This window comes from Haplochromis burtoni, unplaced genomic scaffold (assembly GCF_018398535.1).
Source record: "Haplochromis burtoni strain Fernald_Lab_line unplaced genomic scaffold, NCSU_Asbu1 Contig_1580, whole genome shotgun sequence".
In the NCBI taxonomy this organism is placed as follows: Eukaryota; Metazoa; Chordata; class Actinopteri; order Cichliformes; family Cichlidae; genus Haplochromis; species Haplochromis burtoni.
This window is the reverse complement of record NW_024583941.1, coordinates 5,161-30,557: the sequence shown is the minus strand read 5'-3', so window position 1 is coordinate 30,557 and position 25,397 is coordinate 5,161. Positions and strand designations below refer to the sequence as shown.

The 25,397-nt window shown below is 40.1% G+C and overlaps 2 protein-coding genes across 2 annotated transcripts in view; both read left to right on the top strand.

Annotated features, from left to right (window-relative positions):
* The first annotated feature begins 5,452 nt into the window (after nucleotides 1–5,452).
* On the top strand, nucleotides 5,453–13,677 carry LOC106632657 (C-type Lectin CRL-like). The gene is made up of 5 exons (XM_042217082.1): nucleotides 5,453–5,514; nucleotides 12,258–12,640; nucleotides 12,734–13,078; nucleotides 13,164–13,252; nucleotides 13,336–13,677. The coding sequence occupies exons 2-5, from the start codon at nucleotides 12,592–12,594 to the stop codon at nucleotides 13,459–13,461; spliced, it is 609 nt and encodes a 202-aa protein (XP_042073016.1). The 5' UTR covers nucleotides 5,453–5,514; nucleotides 12,258–12,591; the 3' UTR covers nucleotides 13,462–13,677.
* Nucleotides 13,678–18,931: 5,254 nt separating this feature from the next.
* Nucleotides 18,932–25,397, top strand: part of LOC102290311 (serrate RNA effector molecule homolog) — a gene marked incomplete at its 3' end in the record, with an annotated part of 9,484 nt that continues 3,018 nt past the window's right edge. The window contains 10 exon segments of the mRNA XM_042217081.1: nucleotides 18,932–19,064; nucleotides 20,960–21,082; nucleotides 21,549–21,659; nucleotides 21,747–21,890; nucleotides 21,977–22,037; nucleotides 22,124–22,421; nucleotides 22,496–22,725; nucleotides 24,324–24,440; nucleotides 24,515–24,647; nucleotides 24,726–24,853. Coding sequence (XP_042073015.1) covers nucleotides 20,964–21,082; nucleotides 21,549–21,659; nucleotides 21,747–21,890; nucleotides 21,977–22,037; nucleotides 22,124–22,421; nucleotides 22,496–22,725; nucleotides 24,324–24,440; nucleotides 24,515–24,647; nucleotides 24,726–24,853 — 1,341 coding nt within the window.

The following is a 25,397-nucleotide window of genomic DNA, read 5'->3' as shown; positions in this document are numbered from 1 at the left end:
GCGGTGTGTCTGTGGACCCAAGAGAGTTAATAACACTCACCTTCATTCCATTTCCAGAATGCAGCAACCAACCACACAAAGTAGAGTTCATTGTACTCTAACTAGCGTCACATCCTTTTAATCCTTTTTTTATGGAGTGAACCACCACTCACAACCACTAGCACTTTATATAGCCTCTGTAGAAATTATCCACAGCCTCACTTATCTTAACTGCACTACTGTATAGCTCTGTGTAAATAATCATTCTGTACATACGAAAATTTTTAACCCTACAACTGTTTTTCAACTTGCATAGTTCCCATTTCTGTATAGCTGTATATCTCAGATTCCTGTAAAGTTATTTATTTCATATTCTGTATAATTTCTCATAAATATATCCTGTTCATAGCCTGTACATAGCTTGTACTCACTACAGCCTGTACATACTTATAGTTATAGAATATTCACAATGTTTAGATCATGAAACATAAAGTCATCACTGCTTCACTGCTTGAAGCCTGAAACCTACCCCCCACAAAAACCGAGCAAACAGCAGTAGCAGATGTGCTGACTGGGACCTACAGGTTAAAATTTAGATCCCTTGAGAGTTTTGTGCACACGGTTTAGGTAAACATGAAAAAGACTGAGGTTTTAAGTTAATTTTGGCATTAACTATTAATAACTGCACAATTTAATTTTATTGAATCTCCACACAGGATATATTTGCGAAGGTGGAATACGGTGGAAAGATTCTAATAAAAGCAACAGCATTTTTCCATATTGTTACATGTTCTAGAAAATGTTTTGAAATTGTGGTACACAGTTCAAAATAAAGGTTTTTCAGAAAAACATTGCATCTTTTTAATAAATATTTATTTATTAAAGTTCTTAAAGTTCAGAACAGTAAAATTTACACCGTTTAGAAATAATTAAAAGATAACTCTTGCGTAGTTAAAATAAAATACTCTATGAGAGTTAATATATAAACTCTTAACATCTAGTTAGCATTAATAGGATGTTAAATTATCAACTCCAGATTTGGTATTTAACACTAAATTGTCTTGATGCATGGTCAATTATCCAGGTAAGTAAACCTCCAAACGTTGATTCTGTTCTTGCTTGAAAATATCTTAAAAGTTTATTTTATGACCCAGAAAGAGTAATATTTCCTCTGCCATTGCTGCACTTGACAAATAGTTTTATCAAAAACAAAAAAGACGTATAATGATTTAATTAATAAAATATTGAAAAGAGTAATATTACAACAAAGTATCTGCCGCTATTCTTGGAAACTGGAATTGGCCGGGCTGCGCAATGAATTCTGGGATTTGACTCTTAAAATGTAATAAATAAAAAGTTATTTTAAAAAAATCTTAAAATGTTATTCTACAGAGTTTGCAGCAATTTAATTTGTTTATTTTTTTAGCTGATAGTCTGTGGGACCCAGGAAGACTGTATACCTGCATCTCTACCAGTTTCTGTGCACTCCAGCCTCTTCTGTTCCATGTGAGAGGATTTTCTCTCAGGCAGGAGAAATTATGTCCAAGAAAAGAAACCGACTTGGGGATCGCACAGTGGAACAAGTTCTCTTCTTAAATAAAAACCAAACACTATGACCTTAAATCCATCATGTTTTTCTTTACAAGTTCAGAAGCATTTTCCCTCTTCAGTTCATAATCAATTCTACCCACAGGTCAAAAATAGGAAATTGGCCTAATATAATATTACTTATAAACATACCTTTCCAGCTGTCCAGTGATTAATTGCATAAGTACATGGAGGCAGGACCTCACAGCAGATGCATACTCCATAATGTGTTGTACATTATTATATGTAAATTAATGTATTTTTTATATATTGTATTTACCAACATCAAGAAGTCACACACAAAGAAAGACCACACCATGTTACACCTTGAAATAAGGAAAGTTTATTGATCAAATGTATTCATTAACCCTTTAAAGCCGGTCGGAGTAGGAACGCTCTGTTTTGCATAACTATTTTTACCACGTAAGCTAGCGCAATAATTTGTTTTGCATATGAAACCGGAGGACTTGGACTTACATCTTATGCCATCAGCTTGCCCTAGGTCATGGTTTCCTTCCACATATAGCTTTGCAAAAACTGCATAAAAAGCGCTTGCAGCAACAAAAACATAATATTCCAGAAACACGCTTTGCCGATCCGATCAGCTGTTCGTAACACTTTCTACGTTAAAATAGACGTCAGCGCAAACTATCGCATGTCTGCCATTACCTGCCCAAAACCGGAAGTGACGTCATTTTGCGGAAATGTAGTTTTTTTAATTTCAGGGTCTCATAGTCTATACTGGTGTTTTTAAAAGTTATCTTGACTTCTTTCTTGTGCAAATTTGCTTATATTTATTTTCGTTTTTTCCTGCAGTATAAAAATTGGTGTATTTCAAAAATAAAACTATGAAGACACTCAAAATAAATTTCCTGTGGTGGGAAACTATTTGTGCAACTTTTTTGTATTTACAGTTTTGAGGGATAAGCCTCTTAAATTTCTCTAACTAGAAATATATGTTAAAAAAAAAAACACGATTTTCAATTTTGTAGTTTATTGCACTTTTTTGCAATTTATGTAGTTACTATGCACTTAATGCATACATATTATTAAAATTTGGGCTATAATGGTTGTATTGATGTATAGCAACTTGAAATGCTCCCAAAAATGGCACTACAGCATGTAAAAATACAATATCTGGCGGACTTGGTTCTATGGTAGGTCTTAAAGGGTTAAACAAATAGACTTTTTTTTTTTACCCATAAAAATACATGTTCAAAATAACACAAGGTTTGCCCAGTATCAGACAGAACTCCACTCTGTAGAGTGGACAGTCATAATGAAGCAGTTCATTTTATTTTGCAAATTCAAGCTGTTCTTCATATTTTTGGCCACCAGATGTCACCAGAGATAACTGTGTTGAAAAGCTTTGGGTAATGAACTGTTTTTCTACTCAAGCCCCAGAAAGCTTCATTTGGCCATCACTATCAAAATATCACTTTCTTTATTCAGAATTCTACCTGAACCTCATTAGTCTCCACCATTAAGAAATAGGTTAGACCAAACAACACAATCTAAAGAAAGAAATGGGAATAAAGGTCATTCATCCAATTGACAAAGTCAATAATATAGGTAAATGGTTTGAAAAGTATAACACTGCATACAGTACAACTCAAAAGCTTACTTTAAAGAAAATAAACAATACTACACAAAAGGAAAAACCCTTCATTTGGTTGTATCCAGCGATGCAATTGAAGATATCATGTCCTTATATAAACAGGAAGTGCTTGGTCGGCCCCTCGCACACATCTGTTTTGGATTTAGGCCTAGAAGAAAGGGACAATCATATGGAGTGTGTAGCCAAAGCAATAAACAAACATAATGTACCAGAAATTTACCTGTCAACAGAAGAAAATTCAAATCACCTGATGGTTGAGTAGTATTTGTTTTAAAAGCGTATGCATGGATGTAAACTGTAATATGATGCTCTCTGAAAATGTGGAAGCACTTTTGCAAATATGTGATATTTTGATAAATTAAGTAGATATTTGAGCATTACACAGCTACATTCTCGCCTGAAAATATCTTAAAGGGTTATTTTGTAACCCAGAAAGGGTAGTCTGGGGAAAAGGAGGATCACATTTGTCGGCCGTGGTTGTCCAAGCCTGTGCGGACTTGTAAGCGCGGCAGTGGCGGAGGAGCGCAGCTAAAAACCCTTTAAATATTACTTTTTCTGGGTCACAAAATAAACTTTTAAGATATTTTCAGGCGAAAATGTAGCTGTATAAAGTTCAAACATTTGTTCGATTTATCAAGACGTCACATATTTGCAAAAATGCTCACACGTTTTCGGAGAAGTCTATTTTTTTCATGCTTTGTGTCAGGTTTTGAACTTCTGTGGCATCTATCAATGTCAAATCTAGCCTTTCTTTAACAACATAAGCAAACTGCTTTTATATTTAACTGACTTTTCTGTTTCATTACATTTTAAATAATAATAATAACAATTGTATTTATTTTTTTTTTTAATTTTTTTTAAAAACAAGTTTTGTTGAGAAAGCTATAATCCAGATTTGTAATTAGTAATATAGCTTGTCCTTGTAAAGAATTAAGTTAAATTCCACAGTTGAATCATAAGAAACATGGTGTTACATATAATCCCTGCCATATGTTAGATCTGATCATTTTGCTTATCAGAAACTTTATATATTGGAAGTTAACTTTTAACAAGCATGTAATGTTTATATTTAAATTAGGTGGTCTTTTTTCAAACACATATCTCTTCAGGCCTAAACTGACCGTGCCGATACCACACATTCAGACACAGTAGTAGATGGTGTTTTTAACACCGTATGTGTTAGTCTAATTTGGTTGTATGGGGTCTACATTGACCTTCTGTGTTGTAAGTTATAGTGATTGCACAGCCATTAAGGATCAAATCAGCTTCTAAAAAACGTTCTGTGTTTTCTCCCTCTGCTTGCTTCTTACTGTCTTTGAGGCTCGGGACCAGCACTTCTGCTGTTGTAAGTATTTTGGTTTTCCAATATATTAGTAACTGTCAGTGACATTTATATTAATCAGGCTGAACTTTAATCATATGGAGAACTTCAAGGCATGTTGAGGATGTCATTTAACCATTTAAATCAGTGTTGGATCAAGGACACGTCTAAAACCTGCAGGACACCAGCCCTCGAGGCCTGGAGTTGGACACCCCTGACCTATGTTGTCTGTTCCTAGAACTTGTACAAGCTTAGTTTAATAGGAAACAAATGGAAATAACTTTATTTTCCTAATGATTTGCATTATGATGAGACAGAGTCACCTTTTGGTCACCTTCGCGTTTCTTTAAGCCCTGAGGCCTATCATTTCCGTTTCAGGGAAACATTGGTAGGGTTACATGATCATTGTTGGTCAGTTGATTGTTGGTGAATGTATTTATTACATTGTACATTCCTGTAGAAAGAACAGAAGCAACATTAAAAAGATAAAATTAAATCCACTGTCCTCGGGCCCAGAAAGGTGTCTCATCCTGTTGTCAGAAAGTAAACTTGTATTTGTGTTTCAAATAGGGACACCCAAATTCTGCAGAAAGCTCACTCCCTTCAGGTGTCCTTATTTGACAGTAAAATATGTGTGAAGAACAAAGGGAAAAACTCTTTGAACATCAGCTTTGATCAGCAGATGAAAAGATATGTTGTCAGGTAAGTCATTAATTTATTACTCTGATTTAAACATTTTGAAATAGACACGTTTTGGGTGTCCAATTGTGTCAAGACTAAAGATCTCTAAATTATAGATTTTAAATATTCAAACAGTATTGCATATAATTAATTTAGACATGTGCACCAAACTTGATACTAAGAAACCTATTATAAGGACAACTTGTTTTACTGGAGATAATGCATGTTAAAATTGTTGATAATAATTATGGTATAATGTTCACTATATCTGTTATACAGATGCCAAGAATGGAAGAAACCTGTTTACTGCTCATCCTGCTGCTCTCAGGTCTGTGATATTAATATTTTAAACATTTGAAATATAGTCCATGATCATAATGAGATAAACCGATGTCATTTGGGTAATCAGATTACATGATATTTTTTTAATGAGATATTTATTAACACATTTAACACAAGGACAGAGAAAATCTGCATTTTCTGATACCACAATACTTGCATTCATTTTAAATGTAAGTTCTTTATTTTTTCACATTTAGGTTTTTGATTTATTGAAAATTTGGGGGTTTATTTTTGTAATAATAAATCTAACGAACTTCATGTTTTGGCTGCTTCATTGGGGATCAATATGTATCTGCTTCTAGTTGTTTTTCTCCTCGTTCTAAAAAATAACCACATCCTGATGTATTGCTGGTGCTGGTCCTAAGCCCAGATTAAAGGGGAGAGTTTTATCACGATGTTGTATCAAGATGCCCAAATAGACTCGTTCTTACAGTGGTATAAAATATTGTTTGCGTTCTCTCCGATTTTCTATTTTTATGTTTATCACACTTAAGTGTTTCACATCATCAAACTAATTTAAATTTTAGACAAAGATAACACAAGTAAACACAAAATGCAGTTTCTAAAAGGAAGATCTTTATTATTAAGAGGAAAAAAATCTTGTGTGAAAAAATAATGGAACATGAACAACAAAGTAATTAAGATCTCTCAGGGCTCTAACTTTTTGCCACAGTTGCACTGGTGCATCTAACTTCTTTTCTTAGGCGAACCAGCACAAAAGTTAAGTGCACCCAAATTTTTCAACCGCATTGCTTAACACCGCAGTTTTATGTGTTCACTTTTTTGCAGGGGAAAATTGTTGTCCATACAGACAATATTAATTTGTAAATGATTAACTAACAATCTTGTCAACACAAAGATCTTTATTTGGTTTTACAAGAAAGAGAAGTTACTTAAAAAGTGCTTGTGCTTTAATAATAATAATAATAATAGTAATAATGGATTGCATTTATATAGCACTTTTCGAGAACCTCAAAAGCAGTACACAACAAACAGTTCTACTATTCATTCTCTCACATTCACACACTGGTGGAGGCAGCTACAGTTGTAGCCACAGCTGCCCTGGGGCAGACTGACAGAAGTGAGGCTGCCATATCGCGCCATCGGCCCCTCCGGCCAACACCAGAGTGCTTTGGCACTTTTTGGCAATGTTTTGTAGACAATGTTAAACTTAAACTTAATCATCACATCAGCCTCCTCTGACGGCCGGTTTGCTGCTGCCTGCCGCTGAAAAGCAGTGTGGAGAGAGGTCATTTGGGCAGTGCATTTATTGCTGCATATAATGTTTTCTGGCTTTACTGTGCTTTTTCAACGTTCAGAGGTTGATGGCTCCATGTCGGAGCACTGGCTATGAATTTCAGACAGATCAGGCCTTAACAGAAAAAGTTAGCAATAGTTCTTTTCATCTTTTCTTATTACCCACAGCTACATCCACTTCTGTTGGGGTTAGGCTACTCACTAGGGCTGGGTATCATCACTCAATTCTGATCATTTATCAGTACTGACACTTGTGAGACTTCATCAGAGGTGTGAGCATCACAGCAGTTTCCTTTGTGTCAAAGTAACTGAGGATAAAACAGAAAAATATGAAGGAGATTTTCCTGGCCTGGCTTTTCATAGCAGATAACCTTAAAAAATATACTGCAGTAGATCAAAAACTGAAGAAAACCATGGATCAATAAAAAAAGAAGAAAGACAGTGGCCGACAGCGCTGTAAACAACGGTAGACTGCTGGGTAATAAGCAAGTGAATAATTCAAAAAACAGAGATTTGAGATGGGAAACTGTTCTTAAAGTACACAGAGAGGGAGAGCTGTGTATGAAGTGTGATTTTATCATGGTGGAAGCAAAACAGCGAAAGGGAATTAATGACGATGTTTATCAAATGTGAAGCGTAGTTTGGATCTTCTCTTGCTGCTTGTTCAGTAAATTTTGGTTGGAGAGAGACAAAACCTGCAGCATCAGAATCTAGCGCAAAGAAGATGTAAACACAAAGCGCGGTCCCGCCCCTGACCATCTCTGATTGGTTTAGTCCAGAGCTTCCCAAAGCATGTTCCCGCCCCCTAGGGGTGCGCAGAGCCATTGCAGGGGGGGGGCTCAGTATAAAAAGGAAAGAAAAAAAAGCACTTGGACACTGCTAGCATAATTGACAGATTTTTGACGGGCACCCACACAAATGCAAAGGAGGAGATGAAGCATCCCTGAATATGAATTCAAATATTTTTCTTGTAAAACAAAGGCGGCCTAGCAAAAAAAGTTTAAGTTCGGGAACCACTGGTTTAAACCATGATATGGGCATAATGTGTGTCTCTTGTTGACCACACGGAGACTTGCAGAATTGCGGACACTTTTTTGTTTTCTTTTTACTCAAACAGCGGTATCACCTAGTATTTATTTTTTTTTATTTTTTTTGAGGCACCACTGAAAAATTAAGTCTCTACTCTAGAGCCCTGTCTTTCAGTCTGGAAAAGGACAAAAGACTAAAGCTGTAGGCCTCCAGCAAACCAAAGTGAGAGCCATTACACACAAATGGTGAAAACACGGAACAGTGATGAATCTTCCCAGGAGTGGCCGGTCGGCCAGAATTATCCCAAGAGATCCAGTATGTATTCTGAAGGATAGGACTGACATAATGAATTAATCAAATACACCATTAAATAATTAATTAAATGTGGCAATGACTAATTAAAATGATAAATAATTAATTAAATAAATATTTATTACGCATTTAATTAATTAATTATTGACATATTTAATTAATTATTTAATTGTGTATTAATTTAGTTAATTCTGGCAGACCTGACTCCTTCAGCTCTCATCATAAATTTATTTTATCTGTCAGCCTCTCCCATCAACCTCAGGAGGTGGGGTTACCGCTGATCTAAACCAATGAAACCATTGCTTTGGCCTGATGGCCATTTCTTTTGGAAGGTATTTTTGTTTAATAATCAGCGTGACCTGTGTTTAAACTTTATTAAAAGAGATAACGTTGGTGTTTCCGCGAGTTAGTAACTGTTTGCTTTAACTGTACAAAGGTTGTTCGACACTATGAAACACATACGGACTTCATGATGTTCGGCTAATATTTTTATTGTGAATATTAATCATGAGGGTAAAGGGTCCTGTACACCACGGAGCGAGGTCAGCATGTCCACGATATCTTCAGCTCTATGAGTTTCCCAACTCGGTCACATGAAAGTGTTGGCAGCATCAAACTAAACTAACGGTCATCTACGAATTCACGGGTCACATTATTTTAATGAAAATCTTCTCTATTACTGTCAACAATTCCCGTAACATAATACATAATAATAAAATCAATAACATAATCAATATACATAATCAATAACATAATACACTGTAACAGAGATGAATTCATCAGTTTGTCACAGGTCAAAGTGGATGAAATTGATTGGTTGAACAGGTTTTCGTGATCTGTGTTATCTGCATTTTCGTCAGAGACTCAGCAGCAGATTAGAATCCAGTATAATAACTTTTCTTCTTTTTTAAAAATAATTTACCAAATGAATGATTCGACACAGCGAACACCATGAGACCGGACAGTGTGCGCACCGCGGATGACGTCAGCGCGCACACTGTGTCTGAGGAGGATGTGCGGAAGTGCTTCAGGAAGGTGAACGCGCGCAAAGCTACTGGTCCGGACGGGATTCCCGGCCGCGTCCTCAAGTCATGCGCGGCTCAGCTGGCTGGAGTGTTCACGCACATCTTCAACCTTTCCCTCTCTCTGTCTGTAGTCCCAGCCTGCTTCAAAATGGCCACCATCGTCCCTGTACCCAAATCCTCCACCATCTCCTCATTGAACGACTGGCGACCTGTAGCCCTGACCCCCATCGTAAGCAAATGCTTCGAGAAGCTGGTCAGGGACTTCATCCGCTCTGCACTACCCGACTCACTGGACCCTCTACAGTTCGCATACCGCCACAACAGGTCCACTGATGATGCCATAGCCCTGACACTACAACTGCCCTGTCACACCTGGAGAAGAGAGACACGTATGTGAGAATGCTGTTTGTAGATTACAGCTCAGCATTCAATACCATCGTTCCCTCGAAGCTGGACAGGAAACTGCAGGATCTAGGACTGAGCAGCTCCCTCTGCAGCTGGATCCTTAGCTTCCTGTCTGACAGACGCCAAGTGGTCAGACTGGGCAGCATCACCTCATCCCCCATCACACTGAACACTGGTGCTCCACAGGGGTGTGTACTGAGCCCTCTCCTGTACTCACTCTACACCTACGACTGCACAGCCACTAACAACTCCAACATCATTGTGAAGTTTGCGGACGACACTACAGTGGTGGGTCTTATCACCAACGGTGATGAGACGGCTTACAGGGAGGAGGTCAGCGCCCTGACCCACTGGTGTCAAGACAACCATCTCACCCTCAACGTCGCAAAGACAAAGGAGTTGATAGTGGACTTCCGGAGGTGCAGAGAAGTACACACCCCCATCACCATCAACGGCGCTGCTGTGGAGAGAGTGAGCAGCTTCCGTTTCCTGGAGTACATCTGGCTGAGGATCTTACGTGGTCAGTACACACAAACAAAACAGTGAAGAAGGCGCAGCAGCGCCTCTTCTTTCTCAGGAGACTGAAAAGATTCGGCATGAGCCCCCGCATCCTCAGGACCTTCTATCACTGTGCCATTGAGAGCATCCTCACTGGATGCATCACCACCTGGTATGGCAACAGCACCGCCTACAACCGCAAAGCTCTCCAGCGAGTAGTGCGGTGCTCTGAACGGATAATTGGAGGTGAGCTTCCCTCCCTCCAAGACATCTACAGGAAGCGGTGCCTGAGGAAAGCGGGGAGGATCATCAAGGACTCCAGTCACCCCAGCCATAAACTGTTCAGACTGCTTCCATCAGGAAGGAGGTTCTGCAGCATCCGGTCCCGTACCAGCAGACTGAGAGACAGCTTCTTCCATCAGGCCATCAGACTGCTGAACACGTCATAGACACCTCAGCTTCACTACTGGAACTTAACATTATGCACTCCACACTGTATATAAATGCCACTTGTTTTGCACATATTCAACTCTGTATATTTTATATATTTTATTATTATTATTATTTTTTTTTACTATTTAATTTGTAAAATGTGTATACACACACACACACACACACACACACACACACACACACACACACAGGAAAATGTTTAGTATACACATCCAGAAATGCATACACTATTATATATTGTACATATATTTATTAGTTTCAGATGTAGCCATTCTTGTATTTGCTGGTTTGTGTTGTTGTGTTTGCACATTTCTGTTGCTTGTGGGCTCGCACACAAGAATTTCACTCGCATGTGCTGTGCCAGTGTGCCTGCACATGCGATGTGACAATAAAAGTGATTTGATTTGATTTGATTTGATTTGAATACACATTGCTCCTGTGACAATACCAGGCACTGTTTGCGTAGAGCTCTTGCAGAAACAGAAAGAAAGTGAAAACGTGGCATTTCCAGTTGATTTATGACAGAAACGATCAAACCTGCTAAAAACTTTGAGTTTGTATTCCCTCAGCTGCAGACTCGCTGCTGTTTAAATGTTTGAGAGCGAAGATTAGATACAAAACACACGTCAAACACAGACTACGTAGCCTACACATTTAATATGAGGCCAGCACGTATAGTGGCTGCGTCCTGTTTTAAGATCATATATGTAAGATTGTTGTCTGACCTGTGTCGATACAGCCGCTAAGAGTCCGTGGTTACCATGGTTACTGCAAAAGCAGCTGTGAATTAAACAGCTGACACTGCGGAAATAACATGTTTAGTTTTAAAGACGCCTTCCTGCCTTTAGTCTCATTCATGAGCAGTATTAGTTTTCTTCTCGTTTTTTATGTCACAGAAACACAGAGACACAAGACCAGTCGGAAAGAGATGATCGTTCGGTGAAATAAGAATCTGTGTATGCAACACGTGGAACACGGAGAGTGGAGAGAGTAAACAAACTGGTTAACGTATAAAAAAACAAAAAACAAACAAACAAAAACTGTTAGGATTGAACACCGGGGCTGTGAGCTTGGTGCACTCTGTCAGCTGACTGTTAGCGGAGATAGTGACATCTCTGAAAACATCTGAGCAATTTTGCAAACATGTTCTATGTTGACAACCTGACCAGACATGTGAAGATTAAGCCACTACATTCGCGGCTAAAACACTATTAAAACTTTATGCCGCCGCCATTGCTACCTTTGATTTGAAATGCATTCTGGGATACCTGGCTGCCCCAAGTCCACACAAGCAATCAATTATCTAGGATCGAATTACTTTTCACGGCAACCAATCAGATGTTAGAGAATCTGCAGTGGCATATGTCAGTATAACAGGTAGAGACATGTAGAACCCATAAAAAGCAGTTTAATTAAAACATAATTGTTTGATTAAATTAAAACCACGGGTAAACCATATGAACTCAAGTGAACCTACAACTCACATGAACGAGCTGTTATTGGGACAGGTGCACACATACACACACGCACATGAACCCACACGGTGGGTGAGGGGGTAAGGTTGAATGAAACGTTTCTGGCTAGGTAGCACAGCTCAATAGCTGGGGTTCCTCCTCCACCTCTAGTTATTCTCCATATAGTTTGACTATTTAAATGGTTATAATTTTTATTTTTTTAAATTTGTCCTTTTCAGTGATTCACCCAAGAACCCAGTTTACACAATTGAAAACCTTTGTTTCATTTTTCTCAGGAGGACTTTCCACTCTTCCTCCCCACTCCAGAGAATACCACTTTGTGAACCAGCTGATGACCTGGACTGAAGCTCAGAGTTACTGCAGAGAACACTTCACTGACTTGGTCACCATCTACAACAGCAACATCAACCAACTGCTTTTCTCAATTTCACCAAGGATCAATACTTGGGCTTGGATAGGGCTCTATGATGATCGTTACAGCTGGAAGTGGTCCATGGAGGGAAAACTTTTTTATGTTGGCAGCACACATGAATTTTGATCTGGGCTAACGGCCAACCAGACTGTGTAAATGCAAAGGAATACTGTGTGGCTCTTCAGGGACAAACACAGATGGATGATAGACCCTGTGGAGATTCTTACCCTTTCCTGTGTTACAATGGTAGGAAAAAGATTTGTTGCCATAGTTATCCTACAATTGTGGGAGATTTATAATGTGTTTTTCAAAATTATCATTTTTTTTAATCTTTCACAGCCAAAAACACAAGTTACATCTTAGTGATGGAGAGCCGCTCCTGGTCAGCGGCTCAGTCGTACTGCAGGACATACCACACAGACCTGACCAGTATAAGAAGCAAAGAGGAGAAATCCAACATCACGCTCACTTTGAATGGATCAGGGGTTCAGTATGTGTGGATTGGCCTCTACAGGGATCCCTGGGCCTTCTGGTCTGACAACACAACCTCCACATTCACTAACTGGATGTCTTCTGAGCCTAACAATGGAAATTCAATTGAGTACTGTGGAGATTTGAATTTACTGACAGGGGAATGGTATGATTGCTACTGTGATGTCAGACTCTCTTTTTTCTGTTTCACAGGTGAGGTCCAGAATGCAAACACTGTAAGATCCTGTCATCATGTAAAACACTAATGTTTGTGTTGTTATATGTGGTTCATTTTTAGCAGTGACAAAGCAAACAGTGGTGAAAATGAAGCTTCAGTCAGAGGCAGACATGCACAGCACAGAGATCCAGCAGCAGGTTTCACAGCAGGTCAGCAGTTCAGTCACCAACACAAACTTGACACAAGTTCAAACTATGCTTCATGTTTTTCATCATCTGCACATTTTGTCCAGCTGTCAGGCCTCATGCTGTCAGAAGGACTGACAGACTTCAGGATTCGTTGGAGGAAAGTCCAGAGTTACCGTGACGACCAGTCGAAGAAGCAGGATGTGGACGGTGACTGCAAAACTGAAGTCTGACTGGACTGAACCACTTCATGTGTGAAGTTAATAACATGCTGTGCTGAGCTGTCTCATCCTTTGAATCTTTCAATATTTCAGAGTGTAAAGTTCCACCAACAGCTCATTTGTTCAGCTGCAGTTGTAGTTTGGTAGAAATTCTTTAATCAGAGGTCCACTCACTAGTTTTCCTGATAGGCTCTAGTCTCTTGTTTTGTTTTGCAGTGTCTCTTTCAACACTTTCAGACACTGTCCTTCTGTGGACGTTTCACTGTGATAACTATAAAAATATCAGCCATAAATGGACCATAGACGAGCCCTCAAACTTATACCTGACTTCAAATTGATCAGGAACCCGCTGTAATGCTGCTGAGATGTCCTCGTAATCTCTAAAGTTTAACTTCAATTTAACTCTGTAGTGGCTGGAGAGCCAAATTAGCTGTAGTCATACGTTATTCTATGATATAGTTTTAGCCTCTTACTTTTCCTATGACCTGTAGGGACAACAGGAAGGATTGATCACCACCACATGATACGCAAACCGACCTATTTGGAAGTAAGTCATACATATATATATCATATAATATAATAAACAATCAATAGTAAAATGTCCAATCCCAATGTTCCCAAGAAGTACCTACAGTTTATCATACTATGATTTTAACCACAGGTTAACCGAGACACCAATTCCAGCACAAGAAAAAAAAATAGGCATGTAGGTAAGCAGATTTGGGATTGGGCTGTAGGAAAATAATCTGTAAACATTATATAAATATGTATTACTGTACCTCAAAGATAATCAATAAAATTAGAGTATCTACTGCTTTCTGTTTTGTTTTGTTGTTTTGTCTTCAAAGTAAATGTTTTCATCTTATACTGTAGTTAACATGACAGAAAAGCTTTTATTGTTGCACTTTGAGAGTGAAAATGCACAATACTAACTTACTCACATGCAGCTGTTCACATGTCCAGCTGTGAGGTGTTTGAGGGACGGTTCATTCAAAGACAAAATATATGTGAGAAATTCCTGATCTGTCCACAACCTCTCCAACAAACAGGAACGAGTAGGCAGAGATGATACAAACACATCTTTTTAAAATCATGTAATGCTCTAAATCAACTTACCTCAAAATGTATAAAGCATATAAACATCTACAGCAATATTATGCCACAAACACAGCAGTACTATCAATAAAAAATACTCCATGTCTCCTATAACTGAAGAAAAAAATGGCATTTACTTCCAGGTACATTCTGGTGCTGATACTTCAGGTTTTTGTCCTTTATACCTCTTCCTTGAAGGGCATGAGTCGTAATACACGGTCCAGCTGTGTGTAAATTGTGCTTCATTTGTATAGTTTACACACTCAGCCAGCGGCTGAACTGTTGCTGCAGCTGTTGGTGCTGATGTCAGAAGGAAGAGGATCTATCTATTTAACATTCATGGTGTGAGTAAGACTAAAAACACACCCTCACATAATAAAAGTATTTCTGCTGCTGTGATATTTTTGTTAGTATATTGCCAGGGAAGCGTGACCGAAAAGTAATGAGTAAATAAGTGCTAGCAGGATATTGTATGGAATGAGAGGAACTAAATGTAAGGCAGAATTCAGTAAAAAAAAAAGCGAGCTATTTATTTCAGGCTGGGGAAAGTCATTGACAACAAAGTCCAAAAAGGTGAGCAAAGAGAAGACCAATAAAGCATGAGGGAAAAGAGAAACACTTGGAATAAACCAAGAATACTTCTAAGAAGCTTAAGCCAAATGCATCATTTGCACAGTGTACTGCCAGCTACACTTCCTCATTTTAACCCTCAGCTCCAGGTTCTCTATATATAAAAGAAGTTCAGACGTTGTGGAGCTTTAACCTCAGCTGACGAAAACTAAGAATGCACTTTAAACTGTCGAAGAAAAGGCAACAGTTCAATCAGACTAAATTAGAACTTGTGATTTTTGATTACGTTGAACCCTAAAATGTATCTTCTTTGTCATGTCGTATTATGTTGTAATTTCATTGGCTGTCAGAAACTGCTACACGTACATGATCCTCTGTTGGTTGAGTCTAAGGCTACGTTCACACTGCAGGCGAAAGTGCATCAAATCCGACTTTTTTGACCCTATGCGACGCATATCCGATCATGGTGTGACAGTGTGAACGGTGTGAATCCGATATTTTCAAATCCGACCTGGGTCACTTTCGTATGTGGTACTGAATCCGATACATATCTGATGTTTTAGAAAGCGACTGCTGTTTGATGATCATGTCGCATTAAATCCGTCTTTTACGTCACTGACACAAGACAGACGCCAATTATCAGCGCCGGAGAAGCGCCCGAGAAGACATCGTGAACGCTTCCTGGCCATCCGGTGTAGATGTTAGTGAAACTGTTGGGAACAACGTTGGAGAAACGTGAACATTTTATTTGTACTGTATAATCTGCAGATTCTGACAGAAATCTGCAGCTATCCTTTGAAGCACCGCTCCTCTAAAACAGCAATAAAGATAATTATTTTGTTATTTACATTATTATGTAAATAACAAAATAACTTAAAGCAAAAATTGGGAAACGTAAAGTCCGAAGTCTTTCTATTAAGGGCCATCAGTCAAACAGTATTGTTTGCTCTGGGTCTAAACAGAGCGCGTTGTGTGTGACGTCTTGTTTTGCACATGTGGGCCTCTTTGAGCGTTCACACTAGAGAGCGTTTGCTGTCACATTTTATTTGCAGTGTGAACAAGCAGACAAAAAAATCGGATTTGATCAAAAAATTCTGAATTGAGCATTAAGACCTGCAGTTTGAACGTAGCTGTCAGCATGCGTCATAGCATCGTACAGAGACTAGTTTAAATGTGACTTTATGTTCCAGCTGAAATAAAGAAAAGATGTCAAAGGCAACCACACAACTTTTTTACGCCTCTTTCCTCTGAAGGTAAGATGTGTGTGAATATACTTTGACAAGATGTAGTGTATACTGTTATTGATGCATCTCGGCTCTTTCTTTATACTTGCACAAAAAAACGTTGACTTCCTGGTTCTTTTAGATTCGTGTATATCTGAATTCTGTTTCATTTGTTGTGCCGTAAACTTAACCAATCTGATCTATTGCAGCCATCGCCTCTCTTACCCCTGTGTTACATATTCACATAATCTTGTGAATATGTAGGTGGCTAATGTTTAACTTGGAAGTTTCACTTATTTTTTGGTTTTTGGTTTTTTTGTATGTTATTTTTAAGAGGACCTGTTTTTGTTGTTGTTCTCTTTGTTTTTAGCCAGCAATATTTGATCGACATTTTATTTGGTCACTAAACTGCCAATTCAATTTATTTCTAAAGCACCAAATCACAACAACAGTCACTTCAAGGTACTTTATATTGTAAGGTAGACACTACAATAATACATACAGAGAAAAACCCAACAATCATATGACCCCCTATGAGCAAGCACTTTGGCGACAGTGGGAAGGAAAAACTCCCTTTTAACAGGAAGAAACCTCCAGCAGCTCAGGGAGGGGCGGGGCCATCTGCTGCAGATGCAAAGACAAACAAGAAGCTCAGCTTCTAAACAACATCACCTTGAAGGCTCAACTTCTTCCTGGTGGTTAATGTGAAAGAGAAACATTTCTATTTTTCTCATCACGATGTCAATTAGACCTGTTTGTCATCTGCAGGTTCACCAGGAGGACAGAGCGAGCACAGAGGAGGTCATACTAAATCTGCTGCACTATCACTTTTTCTTGTGCTGCTTGTTGTTGTCACTGCTGCTGCTGGTGGTTTTTTAATCTACAGAAACTGTAAACGAGAACGGAGTAAGCCTCCTGCCGAGCAAGGACACAAACTGTCCTAGATGTCTCCTCATTCAGATGTCAGCACCTCCATCAGTGAGCTCTGTTATGTGTAACGCATATACACTAAGATATACTTCATCACTCCCCAAAGCAACAACAGTAAAGACTATCAAAAAAGAAAACCAGAGTAGAAGAAGCTCTTTTACTGCAGGGGTCGCCACAGCTACACGTGTTTAGCACATGAAACTAAACATGTTTGGCAAACCAAAAGGATTTGTGTCTTCATGTTGGAGAAGAAACACTCCAGAGAAACTTTAAACAAACTAGTGGAGAATCAGTATTAGAATATGATAGAAATCACTTTAAAAGAACCTGAAGATAAATAAGTAGAACTCTAAATAATATTACTTTGAAAACTGAGTAAAAAGCTAAATAAAACACAAAAGAGTGACATATGGCTACATTTGCCCAATGTGAACGACTAAAATAAAACTTTATAGATCTGATCAGAAGCCATTGTTGCTTTTGTTCAGCAGTGCAGAGTATATGAGGCATCATCAGCAGGAGTGCTGTTATGACCTGTTTATAAGTCCTCATTTCTCAGTTTGCACATCTCCGACTCCTCTTCCTCCCTCTCATTAGAGATGAGAGCTAAATAGCTGAGGAAGAAACAGGAAGGAGAGACAACAGATTTTGATCACACTGAGAAATCCGCCGCTCAAAGCTACACTATAAAAGTGATGTCTGGATTTATGATCTAAGATGTCTGGATGCTCATGATATTTTTTTTGCATTAAATGTGTTTTTTATCATCACTTTAAAGACAGAGAACAGGTATATGAGTTGCATTACACATTCACTAGAATGCATTATAATTGTGTTCTCATTTAAAAAGACTTTAGAGCTCTGTCTGCTTGATCAACGTGGCAGTAAAATGTTGACTTTTATTTCACTTTATTGTCTCCTGTGCTGTTGTATACATGTGTTTCTAGTACACATATGTTTGTGTATCTATTTACCAGATCTATCTGTCTGTGTGCTGTAAATAAGTTCACATCATGGCAGCGTGACCGGCATCAGAGTGTCTTTTACTTGCTGATGGAAACAATGACGAGCTGTTTTTTCATTTTATCATCACAGTCAGTGTTCACGTGACTCAAACTCGGGTTGGGATGTCATCGATCAGGCCTGATGGTTTGTTTTACACACATCTCGTAGTTTGGCAGCTTAGATTTTTATACTGATGTCTCTAATTATTATTAGGATTGTTGTTTTAATTTTGAAAGTTAAAAAAAAACATGCTGTGACGGGACAATAGAGAGGAATTGACAAACTCTGCTAAGTAAAACAATCAACCCTAACCTGATCGTCATTCACGAATTAGAACAGGTGAAAATGTTTTCACATATTTATTATCTCTTAAACTCAGTTGATCTCAGTGAGGTTCTTGGAGATTTGGATAGAAAGGGGTGACATGTTGCAGGAAAGCAGAAAATGTCATAATGTTGGAGTATTTAAAAAACTTTAAATTTTGTGCTGTTAAAATTTTAACTGAAGTTCAATGGCACAGCTGGCCAAATACAATTCTCGCGGAAAACAAAGAAGAGTTCTCAGCTTCCTCGAAGTGAAGATAAAACGCCACGACCCCTTTATTTCAACGAGTGTGTGTATTTACCCAGTCTGACCTCGAGGCGGCGCATTGTCATTGGACAGACGAGCGGTAGTGACAGGAAGCGGAATTGTCGTTGGATCATTGTGCTCTTGGAGCTGGCGGCGGGATAACTGTGCGGCTGCTGGTAGCTGTGACGGGCTTGTTTCTGAGTTTAAAACAACAAATCTCAGGTAAGAAAAACACCTTAAACTCAAAAATACGCACAGATAAAGTAGCGGGGCCGAAGCGGAGGGATACATCTCTGTGAACAGGCTCATCTGGCTCCGTGCTAACGAGCTAATTAGCAGCTGTTAGCTTCGTTAGCTATGAAATGCTATATGCTGCTAATGGTAGCGTTTGATTTGTCTTAGTGAAAACTTTTAAACCCTTAATATTTGCGTCTCCTAACGATCTGGGGCTGCCGGGAGTTTGCGTTGAGCCTGTCCTTAAATTAAAAGCTTTTAAAGAACTCAAGGACAGGAGCTAGCAGGCTAATTAGCAGCCAATGTATCAGTGAGGAGTCACATAAACAAACAGAGTTTATAATAAATATTTCAAGATAAACTGTGAAAGAGCAGCGGTGTTTAAGCTGATACACACTGCTGCTTATGTGCTTTTATATTAGCAGAGGTGGAAGACGGCATAAGAATGATTGTTAAGCAGAGGGGCGTTTCAGCTAAGGATGTTTATTTCCTCAGTAATGGAGATTTTCCTATCTCAGTTTTTCTGTGAGAGCAACAGACCGGTCGGGCTCTGTGGTTTCTCATTCAAGATCTCCTGCACGTCTCAGGAAAATGTGTAAAACCTGAAGCTAAAGTAAGAACATTAAACATTGAACCTCTTAGAATTCTACACAACGTGAATTGCATGAAAAGCACGTCAGTGAGTGAAGTAAACATATCAGCGCAGAAGCGGAGTTTGAATTAATATTTATAAATGGAAAATGGCCTGTATTTGTATATCGCTTTACTTACTTACCCCAACGCGCTTTACACATCTAGTGTACACCCATTCATGGTAAGCTACATTGTAGCCACAGCCGCCCTGGGGCACATTGACAGAGGCGAGGCTGCCAAACACTGGCGCCACCGGGCCCTCTGACCACCACCAGTAGGCAACGGGTGAAGCGTCTTGTCTTCTTATGACAGCGGAGTTCTGGATATGATGGAGTCTGTCCAGTGCTTTGCTGGAGATTCAGAATATGGATGAGGGTCTAATACAGAGTCGATGAGTGGTGGCCAAAGTCGAGAGACTAAACTGGATCATTAAATACAAGCAAAATAGAATCAAAATATTTTCTGCTTCAATGCAGCGTTCACATCTGGTGTGAAAGAAAATTAATGCAAATATTGGAAACACAAAGTGACATGCAACAACCTCATTCGACTTTAAAGGAATAGCTGTGAGAGAGTGAAGTGACCACCAATCCGAGTGAAGAACTGTTGATTGACATATAACGTGGTTATAATTACACTCACTACTATGTTACATGACAATCAGCTGGATTCTTTACCGTTATTGGTAGAGCTCACTTTTCACTCACTCACCTGAAAGTTTACCATGGGCCCGCCCACTTCCCATCACCTATAGTTATTGTTCCCCTAATTTCCGGCTTCTGGACAGACTTTCCTCGCAGATAAACACAGTCAGGAACCGTCACAGCAGATGACATTAAAGTAGATCAAAAATCTTCATTCCTGATGTGAAAAATAAAACACAGTTCCTCTGAGTGGCGATGGTTTAGCACATTAAGTGCGTTTATTACCTGCAGCAGGAGGTATTAGGCTACACCCCTGAGAGGATTTCACACACCTCAAGGAGTCAGTGTGGGTTTAGGCGCTTAGAGCGTTAAACCTGCAGGCAGGAGGTGATGGGAGTCAATCTAGTGTGGGAGATTTGTGTTTCTCTTGGTCCTGCGTTGGTGTAAATTTATTGCATTTACAGGTTTTTCATTCTCTGAATTTATTTAAGGTTTATTTTGACAGTTTGAACAATTATTTATTTAAACACCTTCATACTTGGTGATTTAAAGTTGCTGAATGATGCAGAAAGAATCTCTGATGTTAATATCTGTTTGCTCCTTTAGACCGATGGGAGACAGCGATGACGATTTGGATCGGAGGAGGCGGGACAAGTTCAGGCGGGAACGCAGCGACATGGAAAGGTCACGAGAGCGCGAGGAGAGGAGGAGAGACGACTGGCCCGACAGGTGGGAGCTGGTGACTATTCCGATCGTTAAGTTATTCGTTTTTAATCCGGAGAGAAAGATCAGACGAGCCGACGCATCTGACAGTCAGAGTTCAGCCTAAACCTACAGAGGCTCATTTACTGCATCAAACTGCTGCAGAGCTGCTGTCACAGAGAGGCAGCTGCTGCCATCTAGTGGCCTAGATGTAGTAGTGCAGTGATGTGGTCCTTTGTTTAACATTGAAAAGTTTCCCACACAGCTGTATTCTTTATGCATGCCGTACTTATCTCTAATCACATCTGACACATTTGTTTCAGAGTTCATACAGTTTGTTATCCAGCTGTAAACATCTGTCCTAACATCAGCGTATGAATGAGACATGTTATTGGAAACTGAGTCGTCAGGATTTATTATGGCTGAAGAAAGTCGCCGACTTCATCCCGACAGGTTTGTCCGCTGTGTGATGTCAGCTCTCTGTTTGTTTCAGGGACTGGGACCGTGGCCGCGAGCGGAGGCGGGACTATGACCGCGGCCGCAGAGAGAGGTTTTCTCCGCCCAGACACATCAGCCCTCAGCACAAACGCATGAGGAGAGAATGGTGAGGCCTGTGTGCGAGAAGCAGCTGCAGACTTCAGGTTCTGCTCCGTGTTCCTGCTGTGGTTAATAATTCTCGTTTCACCCTCAGGGACGACCACAGGGGGGAGCCGTACCGCTATGACCTGCCATACGGTGGCGGCGGGGCTCCATTTCCAGGGGCGGGGCCTCAGGGCTGGCACCCAGATTTTCCTCACCTTCACCCACATCATGGAGGCCACCCTCTGCAGGGCAGGTGAGCTCAGTCAGAATCATTTCTGCCCCCTAGTGGCTCCAACAGTTTTCACCTGGATTATTTATCACCTGAGTTTTGTGTCTCAGGTTGGGGATGGTGGATCCAGACCTCCCTCCTCCCGGTCCTCCTACCATGAGGAGCTTTAAGGTGGGTCTCTGATTTAAAAAAAATAAGGAGGCATCAAAGCATCTGTTTGGCGAGGTTATGACATCATGTCTGTGATGCGTTTGCAGGAGTTCCTGTTGAACATGGAGGACAGCGTGGACGAGACGGAGTCCGTGAAGCGCTACAACCAGTACAAGCTGGACTTCAGGCGGCAGCAGCTGCAGGACTTCTTCCTCCAGCACAAAGAGCAGGAGTGGTTCCGCTCCAAGTACCACCCCGATGACATCGCCACCAGGAAGGCAGAGTCTCTGGCCGCCCTCAAAACCCGACTCGGCGTCTTCCTCTTCCTCATGGACAACAACTGGCTGGATAACGTATCGCTCGACATGGACCACGCCCCTGCCATCATTAAACTCCTCGATGCAGGTAAACTGGACAGGAAGTGAAGTGAGACGGGGTTTGTGTGTAATAAAGTCTTTAACCTGTGTGTCTCTGTGCAGCTGTGATAAAGATGGAGGGAGGAACCGATTTTGACCTGCAGGTCCTCGAGGTCCAAGCGAATGCAGCAGGAGCCGGTGGAGATGCGAGCGGAGGAGGAGGTGTAGGCGAGAAGAGTCAGGCAGATCCCAGCGGAGGAAGCGTGGGTGGTCAGACCAGCTCAGAGGCGACTGTAACTCAGATGAAGGAGACGGCGAGCGGTGACGCGGGCGATAACAAAGACACAGAGAAGGTGACGTCTTCGAATATCCTCAGCATTGTTCCCTCTGGCACTGCTGGCACGGTCTCTGCGCACAAAAAAAAATACCTGAATTGAAATTAAAATTAAAGCTTCAACAATTCTGTTTTGCAGTGTTAGTCAGTGACTGGCTGCTCCCGTATGGGATCAGAACGATGCCACCTTATCCCACAGTCCAGCCAATGATGCGATTCACATTCGTATATACGCAGCTAATCAACGTCGTTGACAGGCTATGACAGCGTCCTTATGTGCCGACACCGGTGTTTTAGCAAAGCGGCTGATGTGGAGTGAAGCCACGTTAATGACAACGTGTACAACCATTGGAGATGTGAGCAGGACAGACGGAACAACTGACGGACAAAGTGTGGACTTTATACCAGTTTTTAAATTGTGTTGATCGGCCACGTAAAACCAGAGTTATGATAAAAATATCTGCAATGTTTGTTTTTCTTCCTGAATACTGTCGTTGTTTATATTTACTGCAGGAAGAAACGGTAAAAACGGCGTTTTATAAGGAAAACGCTCGAAAGCCTGTGAACAAAAACAAAACCCCAGCCTTTCCAATTGGTGGAAAAATGTACCATGTCAACCAATCAAAAAATGATATGGGATTTAGTTTAGTTTAGGAAGGGGGAAGTTTTAGGAGTGACGGCGGTGTTTTGAGATGGGAGAGATTTTCGACGTTTAGCGCAAATCTTGTGTAGTTAGTGTGTCAATAGTTTTGTTGTGTGTGTCAGAACAATGAGGCGACTGCTGAGTGTTACAGGTGTTACAGACCTGCAGGTATCAGGCTGTTGTTCTCCTTTATCTCATAGTGGACAGAAATTATTTTTTGGAGCGGCACAAATAATTTGTGTGGCATCAGATTTGATGCAGAACAGCTGATTGTTCTGTAAATAGTTTGAAATGTTTATTTAAAAAACGCCTTGGCTGCATTTTTAGGTAAACAGCTGCAAAAAATTTGTTTGCAAAACTCAGTAACTTTTTTGAAGAAGTAACTTATAATTAATTGCTCCAACATTGGTCATTATTTACTGTATTTTGCAGACAGAGTTACAGACTCTCTCACCAGACCACAGACTCATATACAAGTCAGAGCTTTAAAAGTTGTGTTTTCAAAATTGGAGTTCAAGTTATTTTTACTTCCAATAGTGTTAACATGCTACACAGGTCATGAACAAGATTTTATTAAATTTTCATTGTAAGTGGGCTAAAGCAGTTAATTAAAAGTAGTCTAACATAAATGTAAATGTTGTAATTTGATTATTTTATATAAACATGTAACTTGGATGCTGGCGTGACCACAGTGCACACGTCTGCTGTTGCTCACAGTGGACCAAGGGACGCTCAGGGAGTTTGTGTGTTGCTCAGACACATGAAACATTAGAGGGAACATTGATCCTCAGTTTACTGAACTGGACCCAGTCTCTTCCTGGCTGGGTCACATGACTTTGAATTATTAACTACTGTAGAGAAGAAACAGGTCACGGGTTGAGTGACAGTCTGTTCAGTGTTACATTAAATAATCACATCCTGACACAACGGCGTTCAGACTGACCTTAACCATCGTATTTTCTTTCCTCTCTCAGGACTCAGCCGATGCCAAGCGTAACGGGAAGAAGGAGAAGGACGACGACGAGGAGGAGGAGGAGGAAGAGGAGAAGAAAGAAGAAGAAGATGAGGAAGAAGAGAAGAAGACCAAGAAAGTGAGTCTTTTGTCTTTTGTCGCTGATGTTCCTTAATGTTACATCGCATTGTTAATCCCTCCTCTTTCTCTCAGGGCAGGAAGAGGAAACGCAGCCTCTCTGCTGACAGCGGCGAGGGCAGTGCCTCCGACTCTGACTCCTCCCACTCTGATGGAGAGAAGGATGAGGACGAGGAGAAGGAGGAAGAGGAGGACGACGGAGAGGATGGTATTTATTTTTTTGAACTCTGAAATGTTGAAACACTTCTCAGACTTCAGTCTGAAGTGTTTTGCTGGTTTGTTTCAGAGCGTCGTAAAGAGCGAGGGAAAGAGAGGGAGAAGGAGGCTCCACCCAAGCCCCGCCCCCTCCACCTCACCACCTCCCTATTCATCAGGAGCATCCCGCCAGAGGTGTCCAAGGATGAGATCACAGCTGTAAGAAAACGTGCCTTTACAGGGTGAAGCAGTTGTTGCTAAGCTCAGACTAACTGGTGGACATTTGAGGAACTGCAGCTCATTTTTCAAACCTATAGGTTGGCACTGTTTAGGCTCCTCCCTCCAGAGAGTAGGACATTATTAAAATAAGTTTGGACAAGTAAATAATGACAAACCAACAAAGGAGGAAGGTTTTTAATTATAGTTGGGATTCAGCAAGAAAAATTAGGTTGTTTTTAATGAACCAGCACTGCTATGTGTTCATGCTCCCTGGGAGAAATCTGACCATTTAAAATTTAACTGCTGCTCTGCAAACAAAACTGTGCAGAACTATGAAATACTGCACCATGAACTGGTTTATTTATTATTTAACTTATAAATAGTTCAAAGTGAAATATCATTTTTACCCAGAACATTTTTTTTAGCTCAGAAACTTTCTTTGTTTGTGGTGTTCAAGCTGAAAGCTGTGATTTTGACTTACACATATGTGGACATCACATTTTGGGTTATTTAAACTAAAATACTCAATTTTGCTCTACAAGGG